At 42.4% G+C, this 12,106-nt stretch overlaps 1 protein-coding gene across 1 annotated transcript in view; it reads right to left on the bottom strand.

Moving 5' to 3' along the window:
* Nucleotides 1–12,106, bottom strand: part of TFAP2D (transcription factor AP-2 delta) — a 49,930-nt gene that overhangs the window by 26,837 nt on the left and 10,987 nt on the right. Inside the window, exon 4 of the mRNA XM_075708211.1 lies at nt 1,361–1,526. Within this exon, the coding sequence (XP_075564326.1) occupies nt 1,361–1,526 (166 nt within the window). The remainder of the gene's footprint in view (nt 1–1,360; nt 1,527–12,106) is intronic.

Genomic DNA, 12,106 nt, shown 5'->3' with positions numbered 1-12,106 from the left:
GCCTGACCAAATCTATTAATTTACACTCTCTGCTTCATAAAACAGAATTAGCACATCCAAACTGCTGGCTGGGACTAGTCCCTGGCTTTTGTTAGCTCCTGAACCATGCCCAGGGTTGATTTGGAAGAGTGATATTTTGTCTGGGTCAAAAATTTATGGGAATCATTCTAGCATTTTAACGGGAGAGAGAAATGAGTCCTCATGATCAGGCTGATGCTTTTGCATTCTTACTAGCTTGTACTGGTATTGATGAAGCCTGTGGTATGAGTATTTAAAGTGAGTATTTCTGTGACTATTAGCTGAAGGTCTCTCCAAGGTGAAGTAGTAACAGAAGAAAACTTTTGTGCATGTAGATTTTGGATTTCAATGCCTATAGAGGCAGGCAAATAGGGCTTATGCCCCTGAAACAATTTTACAATCTACAGTCTTTACTCTGCAAGATGGCTCAAGACAGCTCTTGGACTATTACATATCTTAGAATATTGCAGGTTGGTTAAAATGACTTTCAGTATAAGTATGGGGATCCGTGTGGCCTTCAGTGACAGCAGTGAAATAGCTGAATATGAAAGTCATAACTTTCCAGCTAGTTTTGATCAAAGGGCATTCAAGTAGCTTATGCCATCTAAGTTGACACGTCAGGGACATTGCGACTTACATGTGCCTGGCTGAATTAGTTGCCTCCTTGTTTTCCACTTGCAATGTGAAGCACAGTCTCCCACTTTCCTCCTCTCTGCAACTGCTCTCTGCAAGTTTCTACTTTGGTCAGTGAAGGGTCAGAGGCAAAATTTTACCTAATTACTTGCTTCTCCTCCAGTATCTCACAAGAAAAATAAACCCAGCGTATTCTGCCAAGTCTATCTTTTCTGTATTCAAAAGGCATGCAAGGAAGAATGGGAGAAAAAGGCATCCCTACACCCCCATGTTTAAGGTGTTTTATGAGTGAGGTCTGTAACTACACTTGGTAAAACAATTTATTTTGAAATAGTTTCTCAACAAGAAGTCAGATTTATAGCTCTGGTGAAATTTTCCATACACTGAGTCTTCTTTTTTTTCACTCAAAACAAGGCAAAGCAACACTTCATCTCTGATCCGTAACTGGATTGACAGGGTAAAATAAAAAAAAAAAAAAATCAGTTCACTAAAATGTAAACTTTCTGTGAAAATTGTCAAAACAATCTTCATTTTTCTCATTTATTGAAAATGTTCCTAGAAACAATGTTCATTCCCAATCCATCTCCTTCAGTTTTCCCAAACTGTGACCACCTATCCCAGTGGGGAAAGAGAACAAAACCTATTTAGAAAATAAAATTACAGAAATTACAGCACTGTCTAGGACTTGTTGTTCTCACCTTCAACTTACCTTCTCAAAATACCCCCTAAGAGAGAAGCATTGAGGCATTCTGGTGGTGAAAGGCGCCTCTTCACCTCTGCAATTGTCACTTTGTACTTCGAAGTGGAGCTGAGTAGAGATAAGCGACCAGGAACAGAGCAGAACAGGTCAGTGGGGTTAACAACGCAGGTGCCACCTACAAAACAAAAGAAATGCTAGAGCAGGCAAAACCTCATATTCCATGTTTTGACAAATTCAATCATGAAGGACAATTCTGTTTACTTGTGGTTGTTGTTTTGGAGTATTTTTTTTTTTGGGGGGGGGGGGATGTTTTTAAATATTGCATCACATTGTTGCTTTGAGAAAGATGAATGGATTGAAATTTCAGTCCAGGAAAAGTGAACTATTAGATCTTATGAGCTTTAAAGTCAAATTAGATAATTATGGCTACCTCATTTGATTTCATGCTCAGTAAAAATTACATATTGTCAGTCTTTCAAGTTTTGTATCTAGTATGATTAACAACATAAGATTGAACCAGATTCAGGTATCACTCAGGATTTTAAAAAATGCAGTTAGTGAAAAATTTAGGACATTGGTTCTAATGAGAAACATTCATTTTAACTCTCATAGCAGTGTTTAGGATAACAAAGATGCAATGCCACTATAGGTTTGCAGTGATTTGCAGCCAGAATGGTTTTCCACGCCTTTGAACTCTCATATACTCCTTCTAAAGTTAGGTCAAATCCTCAGCTGATGTTAATGATTGAAATCTATTGAGCTACATCAGTTTATCTCAGGTTAGTTCTGAAATTATTTATTTCTTGAAAGTGGCAATTACTTGGCCTGGGTCTAAAACTGCTGAATGATCACCAAATCTTTCAATGAAGACTATGATCAATAACTCCTCAGGCAAAATTGAGCTTTTAACTTAATATGTGAGAGAGCAAGAGAGAAAACTTTCTCTGCAACTTATCCAAGAGGATAGTACGAACTCCCAGGGGAAAAAAAAAATCTTAAGGACTAACACATATTTCACCACCAAGTGCAAAACACTTTTCTTTGACCTGCCTTCTCCAACCTACCTACAATAAAAAATACTGTGGAAGAAATAAATCTTACCACTGCATGCACAATTCTTCCCTGGGGGAAAGATGAGAAAAAAGAATGAGCCGCGTATGACAGTGATATAAAATACCATATAATTCAATGTATTACTAGAAGGAGTTCAGATGGTTTCTGTCAGGACAATGATATAAAGACCTTCTTCAAGCAGAATGAATCTGTGCTCATCATTCATGTTTTAAAGGAAAGATACTGTATTATTAAACTACCATGGTAATTTCTTCTTTCCTGTGAACACCCTAATCTTTTTACGCTGCAAGAGCTCACTTTATTGTACTTAAAAATTTTAGTTTGCAATCTAAATTCTGTAATGTGAATAGAATAGAATAGAATAGAATAGAATAGAATAGAATAGAATAGAATAGAATAGAATAGAATAGAATAGAATAACAGAAAAAAATATCTCACTTTAGATAAGATCTTAACACCTTTACTTTATCTTCTTCCACATGTAATCCCTCTTAAAATTAAGGTGACTACGTACGTTCCAGTTTTAGCAGACAGAGGAATATAACTGAAGGATGAAACTTCATTAAAGGCAGACTATTGCTTGCTTACATAAGGCAAACAGAATTTCTTTCCAAATATTTCAGCTCTTGAAGGTATATTTAAACATTTGTGCTGACAGCAAAACCAGAAAAGAACATCTCTTGGTATAAATCCCAGATGGGTGAAATCCTGACTCAGTACAGCAGGGTATTTTATGACTTTTCTAATTATGCTACAGGATAGATATTAGTGTCCACTTCTCAGACAGAATATAGAGACAAATCATGTATCACCAAACATATAGTCACATCAAGGGCACTTAGGCACATTTTTGCACAGCTCAAAGATACAATTAATGAGCTCATATGTTCAATTATGAGCATATGCTGGGGAAGGGGAACCTCAATCCATCCCACTCCTACCAGTTTGATGCCATTGCTAGCAATAGATGCCCAGAGCCTGGAGAAGCATCACAGCTCAACAGGAGAGCACCTGAAGAGCAGCACAAAGAAATTCCAGCCACTCCAGCTAGTAAGTCAGCTTCATCAGGGGCCCAGCTTAAACACCTCTATGCATTCCCCGTATTCCTTTATGTATTCTCCGTAGCACGGGCAATAAACAAGAGGAGTTAGAGATGAACGCAGACCTGCAGGGCTATGATCTTATTAGCATCATGGAGACGTGGTGGGATAGCTCCTATGACTGGAGTGTTGGAATGGAAGGGTTACAGGCTTTTTAGAAAAGACAGGCAGGGGAGATGAGGAGGGGGTGTCACTCTCTATGTCAATGATCAGCTGGAGTGCATGGAGTTCTGCCTGGGGATGGATCAGGAGCTGGCCAAGAGCTTATGGGTCAAGATTAAATGGAGGCCAGGGACAGTTGACATTATAGTGCAGGTCTGCTGCAGGCCACCCAACCAGGAGAACTGAGCAGATGAGGCCCTCTATATTTAAGGGGTTGGGCCAGATGACCTCTAAAGGTCCCTTCCACCCCAAAGCATTCTATGAGTCTATGATTATTCTATGATTCTATGATTCTATGATGATTCTATGATTCTGTAGACAGATGGGAGCAGCCTCATGTTCACAAGCCCTGGTCCTCATGGGGGACTTCAACCACCCTGATATCTGTTGGAGAGACAACACAGCAGAGCATAAGCAATCCGGGAGGTTACTGGAATGTGTTGATGATAATTTCCTTCTCCAAGTGATAGAGAAGCCAATGAGGAGAGGTATTATGCTGGACCTTGTTCTCACCAACAGAGAGGGGCTGGTGGGGAACAAGAAGCTCAAGGGCAGCCTGGGCTGCAGTGACCATGAAATGGTAGAGTTCAAGATCCTTAGGGCACCAAGGAGGGCACACAACAAGCTCACTACCCTGGACTTCAGGAGAGCAGACTTTAGCCTCTTCAGGGACCTGCTTGGTAGAGTACCATGGGATAAAGCCCTGGAGGGAAGACAGGCTCAAGAAAGCTGGTTAGTATTCAAGGATCACCTCCTCCAAACTCAGGAGTGATGCATCCCAACAAAAAGGAAGTCAGGCAAAAATGCGAGGAAGCCTGCATGGGTGAACAAGGAACCCCTGGTCAAACTCAAACACAAAAAGGAAGCCTACAGAGGGTGGAAGCAAGGACAGGTAGCCTGGGAGGAGTACAGAGAAATTGTCTGAGCAGCCAGGGATCAGCTTAGGAAAGCTAAGGCCCTGACAGAATTAAATCTGGCTAGAGACATCAAGGGCAACAAGAAAAGCTTCTATAGGTACGTCGGTGATAAAAGGAAGACTAGGGAAAATGTGGGCCCTCTCCAGAAGGAAACAGGAGACCTGGTTACCCAGGATATGGAGAAGGCTGAGCTTCTCGATGACTTTTTTGCCTCACTCTTCACCAGCAGGTGCTCAAGCCACACCACCCAAGTTGCAGAAGGCAAAGGACCGGGAGACTGAAAATCCGCCCACTGTAGGAGATCAGGTTTGAGACCATCTAAGGAACCTGAAAGGGCACAAGTCCATGAGACCTCATGAGATGCATCCGTGGGTCCTGAGTGAATTGGCAGACGAAGTTGCTAAGCCACTATCCATTGTATTTGAGAAGTTGTGGCAGTCCGGTGAAGTTTGCACTGACTGGAAAAGGGGAAACATAACCCCCGGTTTTAAAAAGGGAAAAAAGGAAGACCCAGGGAACTACAGGCCAGTCATTCTCATCTCTGCCCAGCAAGATCATGAAGCAGATCCTCCTGGAAACTATGCTAAGGCACATGGAAAATAAGGATGTGATTGGTGACAGCCAACCCATGTTGCCCTTCACTAAGGGCAAATTGTGCCTGACAAGTTTGGTGGCCTTCTACAACGGGGTTACAGTGTTGGTGGATAAGGGAAGAGCAACTGATGTCATCTACCTGGACTTGTGTAAAGCATTTGACACTGTCCCACACGACATCTTTGTCTCTAAAGTGGAGAGACATGGATTTGACAGATGGACCACTTGGTGGATAAGGAACTGGCTGGATGGTCGCACTCAAAATGTTGCAGTCAATGGCTCAATGTCCAAGTGGAGACCAGTGACAAGTAGCATTCCTCAGGGGTCAATATTGGGACCGGCGCTGTTTAACATCATTGTCAACTACATGGACAGTGGGATTGAGTGCACCCTCAGAAGTTTGCCAATGACACCAAGCTGGTGGTGTCGTCACATGCTGGAGGGAAGGGATGCCATCCAGAGGGACTTTGACAGGCTTGAGAGGGGGGCCCGTGCGAACCTCATGAAGTTCAACAAGGCTAAGTGCAAGGTCCTGCACATGGGTCAGGGCAATCCCAAGCACAAATACAGGCTGGGCGGAGAATGGATTGAGACCAGCCCTGAGGAAAAGGACTTGGGAACGTTGGTTGATGAGAAGCTCAAGATGACCTGACAATATACGCTTGCAGCCAAGAAAGCCAACCATATCCTGGGCTGCATCAAAAGAAATGTGACCAGCAGGTTGAGGGAGATGATTCTGCCCCTCTATTCCACTCTTGTGAGACCCCACCTAGAGTACTGTGTTCAGCTCTGGGCCCCCCCAAAATAAGAAGGACATGGACCTGTTGGAATCCAGAGGAGGGCCACGAAGATGATCAGAGGGCTGGAGCACCTCTCCTGTGAAGACAGGCTGAGAGAGTTGGGGTTGTTCAGCCTGGAGAAGAGAAGGCTGCAGGGAGACCTTACAGCAGCCTTCCAGTACCTGAAGGGGGGCCTACAAGAAAGCTGGAGAGGGACTTTTTACAAGGGCCTGTAGTGATAGGACAAGGGGTAATGGCTTTAAACTGAAAGAGGGTAGACTGAGATTAGATTTAGAAAGACATTCTTCACTATGAAGGTGGTGAGGCACTGGAACAGGTTGCCCAGAGAAGTTGTGGATATCCCATCCCTGGAAGTGTTCAAGGCTAGGTTGGATGGGGCTTTGAGCAACTGGGTCTAGTGGAAGGTGTCCCTGCCCATGGCAGGGGGGTTGGAACTAGGTGACCTTTAAGGTCTCTTCCAAGCCAAATCTTTCTATGATTCTATGACTGAATAAATACAGAAATCTGGAGACACATGCCTGATATGTTTTGGGGGTTTTGTTGTTTTGGTGGTTGTTTAGTTTGGGGGTTGTTTTTTGTTGTTGGGTTGTGGGTTGTTTTTTTTTTTTGGTGTCCCCCCCCCCCCCCCCCCATATATGAGGCACAGCTGCACAGAAATCTATAAATATTTTCAATCAACATTTTCAAGCTTCTGGTCTGTCAGGTACATTTGTGAAGAGTGTTAACACTGAGTAGATTTGTTTGTTTGACATCTCCTGCCACACAATGCACATACACACGTGTACATATATACGTGTTAAGAAAACAGTAGCAATATGTACATATTTATTTACTCCAATAAGTCTGTAAATTTTATATGAATGAGACTGTACTGAAATGAGTGTCGTATTAAAGTTTATCTTCTTGACAGGTTAAGCCAGTATGTGCACCATTTATGCCAGATAAATAACTGTTCCTTTAATCAAAAAACCTGTTACTCTGCAGCTGCTCCTACCCTAACCAGAATTTACTGGAACACTTCTCATTACTATTTAGTAGAATGTTGTTTACAGTCTAAAATGTTTAAAAATATCATGCCTATGCAACATGATCTTAAACAACGCAATTCCAGGTAAGCCAGGTATGGGTTAAAAGTAAAAGAAAACAAGTTTAAGTCATTTGCTTTCCAGAAACATGGAGAACAAGTTGCAAATTACAAGAAGGTAAAATCTGTTGCATATAATTATTTCACTATATTAATTATTCATTGACACAGAAACAGAGAGCAGTGTGGTGCTTTCTAGATGAAACCATGTCTTTGTCACTAACTGTGTGCAGTTTTGAAGGCACGGATCTCCTACCACAAACATCACCTTGGAGAGGAGATGAGAAGGATGAAGTCCTGGCCTTTACACCAGGTGGTAAACAGAAAAAGGGATGACAGTAAACAAAGGGAAGGCTGCTGGAAAAAGAAAGGAAATCATAAGTATAATGACACTGGAAGATGAAGGGTTAGGTTTCTTGCCAAACACACACACTTTACTGTATTCCTTCCCCCATATTCTGATCATGCATTAGAGTGGACAAATGATTTTGTGAAGAAATGCAGCTCAATGGGGAGAGGACAAGGTATGTTTTAGGTTGAGCTAAACAGCAGTGGCAACAAACAGATTTCTTTCCCGTCAATCTGATGCTGCTCTAGGCACTGTTGGAAAAGTCAGTCCTTGTTCAACTGTTAAGCTGGTCTTGTCATTACAGGGTATTTGAGAGGTGGGATGCTAAGAGACACCAGTTGAAGAACCTGAAGAAATGGCCTCAAAACCAGAATGAAAATAATGCCTTTTGTGGGTCTAGCAGTTCAACCTGGAGATCCCTCTTCCTCTTGGCAGATTTTACTTGCTTTAGAAATCTTTACAGACTAGCTTCTGGTGCCAGGATACATAAGACATTTTCAGCTCATCAGATGAAGAGCCCCACATATAGCCACGGCAAAGTAATGTGCCTACCAGCATACATAAAGAAGGGAAAACTGTGGCCATTGCTCCCTGACTAGTTACCCACATCATTGGTCCTACTGCAAAGGCTAGGAAAAAGAAAATGAGGTCAGGCATAAGGTCAGATAACTGGTACGATCATCCAGCAGATTGCCTCAGCAATTTTGTGCTCCTGGTACCATGTGAAATGGGCTTGTGGATGTTAAAAAGACTCTTTTTAGGACAACTGTTTATTCCCAAAGGGAAGAGATTACGTGGTCTGGTCTGACATCATCTGTTGCCATAACGTACTGTGTTAGAGATGACTGTAAATGGTCATAGATGTGCTCTTACAGACACAGAGGTCTAAAGACACAAGCAAGACAAGATTTAGATGAAGAGGGAATATCTTTTACACTGCAACTGATAGATTTGGGGAAAAAAAAAAGAAAGAAAGAAGGGAGTATTTCAGGCACACAAACCCTTCTTCAGGGCTCCTCTTTTATCCAACTCTATTCCATTCTTTCTTCATGACATGGTTTTACCCTCTCAGCTGTCATCTTCAAGTTGATTTTAAAGGGTAGTCAAGCATTGGAACAGGCTGCCCAGAGAGGTGGTGGAGTCACCATCCCTGGAAGTGTTCAAAAAACGGGTAGACGTGGCACTTTGGACATGGTTTAGTCTAGTCTACCCTTAATTGGTTTAGTGTGGACTTGGTAATGTTAGGTTAATGGTTGGACTGGATGATCTTAAAGGTCTTTTCCAACCTAAGCAATTCTATGATTCTATGATTCAACAAATACAGCTGTGAGGAAGAGTGGTGAGGGTGAGGAAGAATATGGTTTGTGCAGCAGACCGCATTTGGGTGAAAGGCCTGGGGCCCAATACTGCCATATACCTATTGAATCACCTCAGGAGATTATGTATAACCTGATCTAGTTGAAGATGTCCCTGCTTATTGCAGGTGGGCTGGACTAGATGACCTTTGAAGGTCTCTTTCAACCCAAACTGTTCTATGATTCTATTCTGTTCTATGATTATTGCCAGGTGGTCTGAGGGAGAGGAATAACAAAAGACTACGTTCATTTTTGCTAGCTTACTTTTGGGGCTCAATCCTTTTCCCTCTAGCTGACTGGTTCATACACAACACAACATGCTCCTTTGTGTAAACTCTGCTTTTGCTTTGTTTCCCAAGCCTAGAATGAACAAAAGTTAGGCTATGTGATACTGAAAAAGGTAGTCACAGCAAACATCGGGAGAGTATTTTCCCTTCCTTATTCCTGTCTCCCCATCAAATAGCACAAGTCACTACAAAATGCCAACACAAGCTGGTGATGGGTTGTGTAGATGACAGCAGCAAGAACAACAGAGCCATACTCTAACCCAACAGTCTTGTCAACACAATGAAAATCCCTAATACACGCATGATGCAAAAAGAACTTGGTCTGTTTTGATTGCAGGTTTCCCTTTGTATAGATGAAGAGGACAATAGTGTGGCTGCAGTGCGATGATTTAATCTGATTTAGTTATGTGCTTGGGCATCTGCTGAAATGTAAGTCTCCCTGATGCCCTCAAAGTTAAGTATTTGTGCATCTTTTCATTGACAAAACCCATATTCTCACATTTTTTTCTTTTCATAATAAGTAATGCTATTGCTTTATTAGGAATGTGAGAGAGAAATACCCGTTTGATGTCACTGGATGATTTTTTTTCACTTTAGATACAAATTTTTTTTTGAATGTGTGTCTATAATTTTGTATAAATACACACACCTTTACACTCTGCAAGGTCATTTCTTATTTGTTAATCATAACAGCTGCAATATGCTGGGTATTTTGTATTCATTCATGATGAGGTAGTCCCCTTCTCCGATAGGTTCACCCATAAATGTCACACAGTTATGGAAGGAAACATCATAATATACTGGTGACAACAGTGCAGCAGTACAGTTTATTTTGTTTTTCAGGATATATGCATGTGTCTGTGCTTGTGTACATTATTAAGTATAAGCATGTGTGAGTACCTACAGATTAATCTTATATAAAATATTAATAACATGCTATGCTTTTTATTAGTCTATTATTTATATCTACAGGTGCTGTTAGTAGGAGTCTCCAGCTTATTGTGTATTTTCTGCTCTGTTCTGAAATTCTGGCAAGTTTACAGTATATTACAAAATGAAGACATGAAAAGCTACCTCTCCTCAGCTTTTTTTTTCCTCTAGCAAATAGCAAATCTAAGCAAGTAGTTAACTGTATAGAGTTTATCAGTATTATTTAATCCCATGTTCAGTTCCCAAAGGTCTACAAGCAATTTAAAATGTTTTCCAAATTATCCTCACATCACCCAGTCATTAATCTCAGGAAGTAAATATTCAAAATTCTAAAACTCATCTACATCTGTCAGGAAAAATAGTAAGTTCTGCTTTTTCCCCCAGTTACTCTTGATTTCACTTAAGTTAATGAACTCTGCATCATGTAACTAGTCCTGTAAACCAGCTCTTTCCATGAACAGAAACAATTCTGAGATAATGCCCCTTACTACAGCATTCATGCTAAGGAAAGACAGACTTGCCTGCATGCACAAGAATTTTTTTTTTAAATATGAACCAGAAGATTCAGTAGGACTGAGGGGATGGCCAGCAGTTTTTAAGACCAGCCTCTTAGTTAAAGAGTTTTTAAGGCTGTTAAGAGTTTTAAGTTTAGACAAGGCTAAGAAAATAGCTTGGGAGAAGCAACGTATTATGGTGGAAAGCAGAATAATATAAGTAAGGGGGATTGTTACAGGAACTCAACTTCAATCAACATGCAAGGCGATGTTAAATCTCAGGCACCCAGGACCAGCCCTCCGTCAGCAAGATGTATCAGCACTGATACAGGAGCACTTTCACAGCTTGGGGCGAAGGATAGGACCCAAACCCCAACTAGACCCAAAAGAAAAGACATTTGCTTCATTCCTCTTTCCTATGCACAAGCCATAAGAACTCATCTGCACTTTCCAATGCCTCTCCAGGCCCTTCTGGGGCAGCAGTTTGGGAAAATAGCTGTGCCTTGCTGGACAGTGTGCATGAGCTGCCGTTGTGTGCTGTGGGGCTGCAGGAGGAAGGCTTGGGCAGGCTGTGCGCGGTGTGGGTTGTGCGTGTGAGGATGTGCTAAGGGTTTGAGGCTCTGCCTGTGGTGTCCCACGAGTGGGCTCTGCGTGGGACAAAGCCAGTGATGTCGGAGGGGGGCAGCTGTGCTCCCCGCAGGAGGCATTGGCAGGTTGTGCGTGTTGTGTGCGTGTTGGGGGGTGAGTGTGGGGGGTGTTTGTGCACCCACCCGTGTTGTGCTTTTATGCGCTTCATTCCCTGGTGTGCACCTGAATTTGTGGGATAGAATCATAAAATCATAGAATCATAGAATCGTTTAGGTTGGCAAAGACCTTTAAGATCACCCAGTCCAACCATTAACCTAACGTTACCAAGTCCACCACTAAACCAATTAAGGGGAGAGTAGCAATTTCATGTTTCCTGGCTTGGTGGCTGGGTTAATTATAATGAAAGTGAAAACTAGGAATCATTAAGATTGGAAAGGATCTCTAAGAACATCAGCCCAACCATCAACCCAACACCACCATGCCCGCTAAACCATGTCCCAAAGTGCCATGTCTGCCTATTTTTTGAACACTATGCCGAGGACTGCCCTGAGTGGCGTGCATCCCATGCGTGCGTGGCTCTGAAATCTCCGCTGGGGCAGGCCAAGCCAGGACTGCATGGATCATAACAGCCCCTAGCTCGGAATGGAGCGAAGGGAGACAGAAAACACATAACACACAACTGCTACCCCAGCAGGAGAGGGAAGCAGCATAGACCCCCAAAAGAGGTGAGATCCCTACCCAGGGGCTTTCCATCGACCCTCCATGCACAGCCAGAAAATATCCCTTTGCAGATCAGCAGGAAAAACAAGCAAGCAAGCAAGCAAGCAAACAAACAAAAAACCCACAGGAAAATCAAACCAAACCAAACCCTCAAAAAACCAACCAAACAAAAAAGCACCCAAAACCCAACCTCACATCTCTTCCCCAAACTTCTCCCAAAGCTCTTACTGGTGCCAGGACCTAAGGGAGCCGGCTCCGCTCCCTTCCCGGCCCGGCGAAGCTCTCGGTGCCCGGACAGAGC

This window comes from Pelecanus crispus, chromosome 3, assembly GCF_030463565.1.
Source record: "Pelecanus crispus isolate bPelCri1 chromosome 3, bPelCri1.pri, whole genome shotgun sequence".
In the NCBI taxonomy this organism is placed as follows: Eukaryota; Metazoa; Chordata; class Aves; order Pelecaniformes; family Pelecanidae; genus Pelecanus; species Pelecanus crispus.
This window is presented reverse-complemented; position numbering and strand designations above follow the sequence as displayed.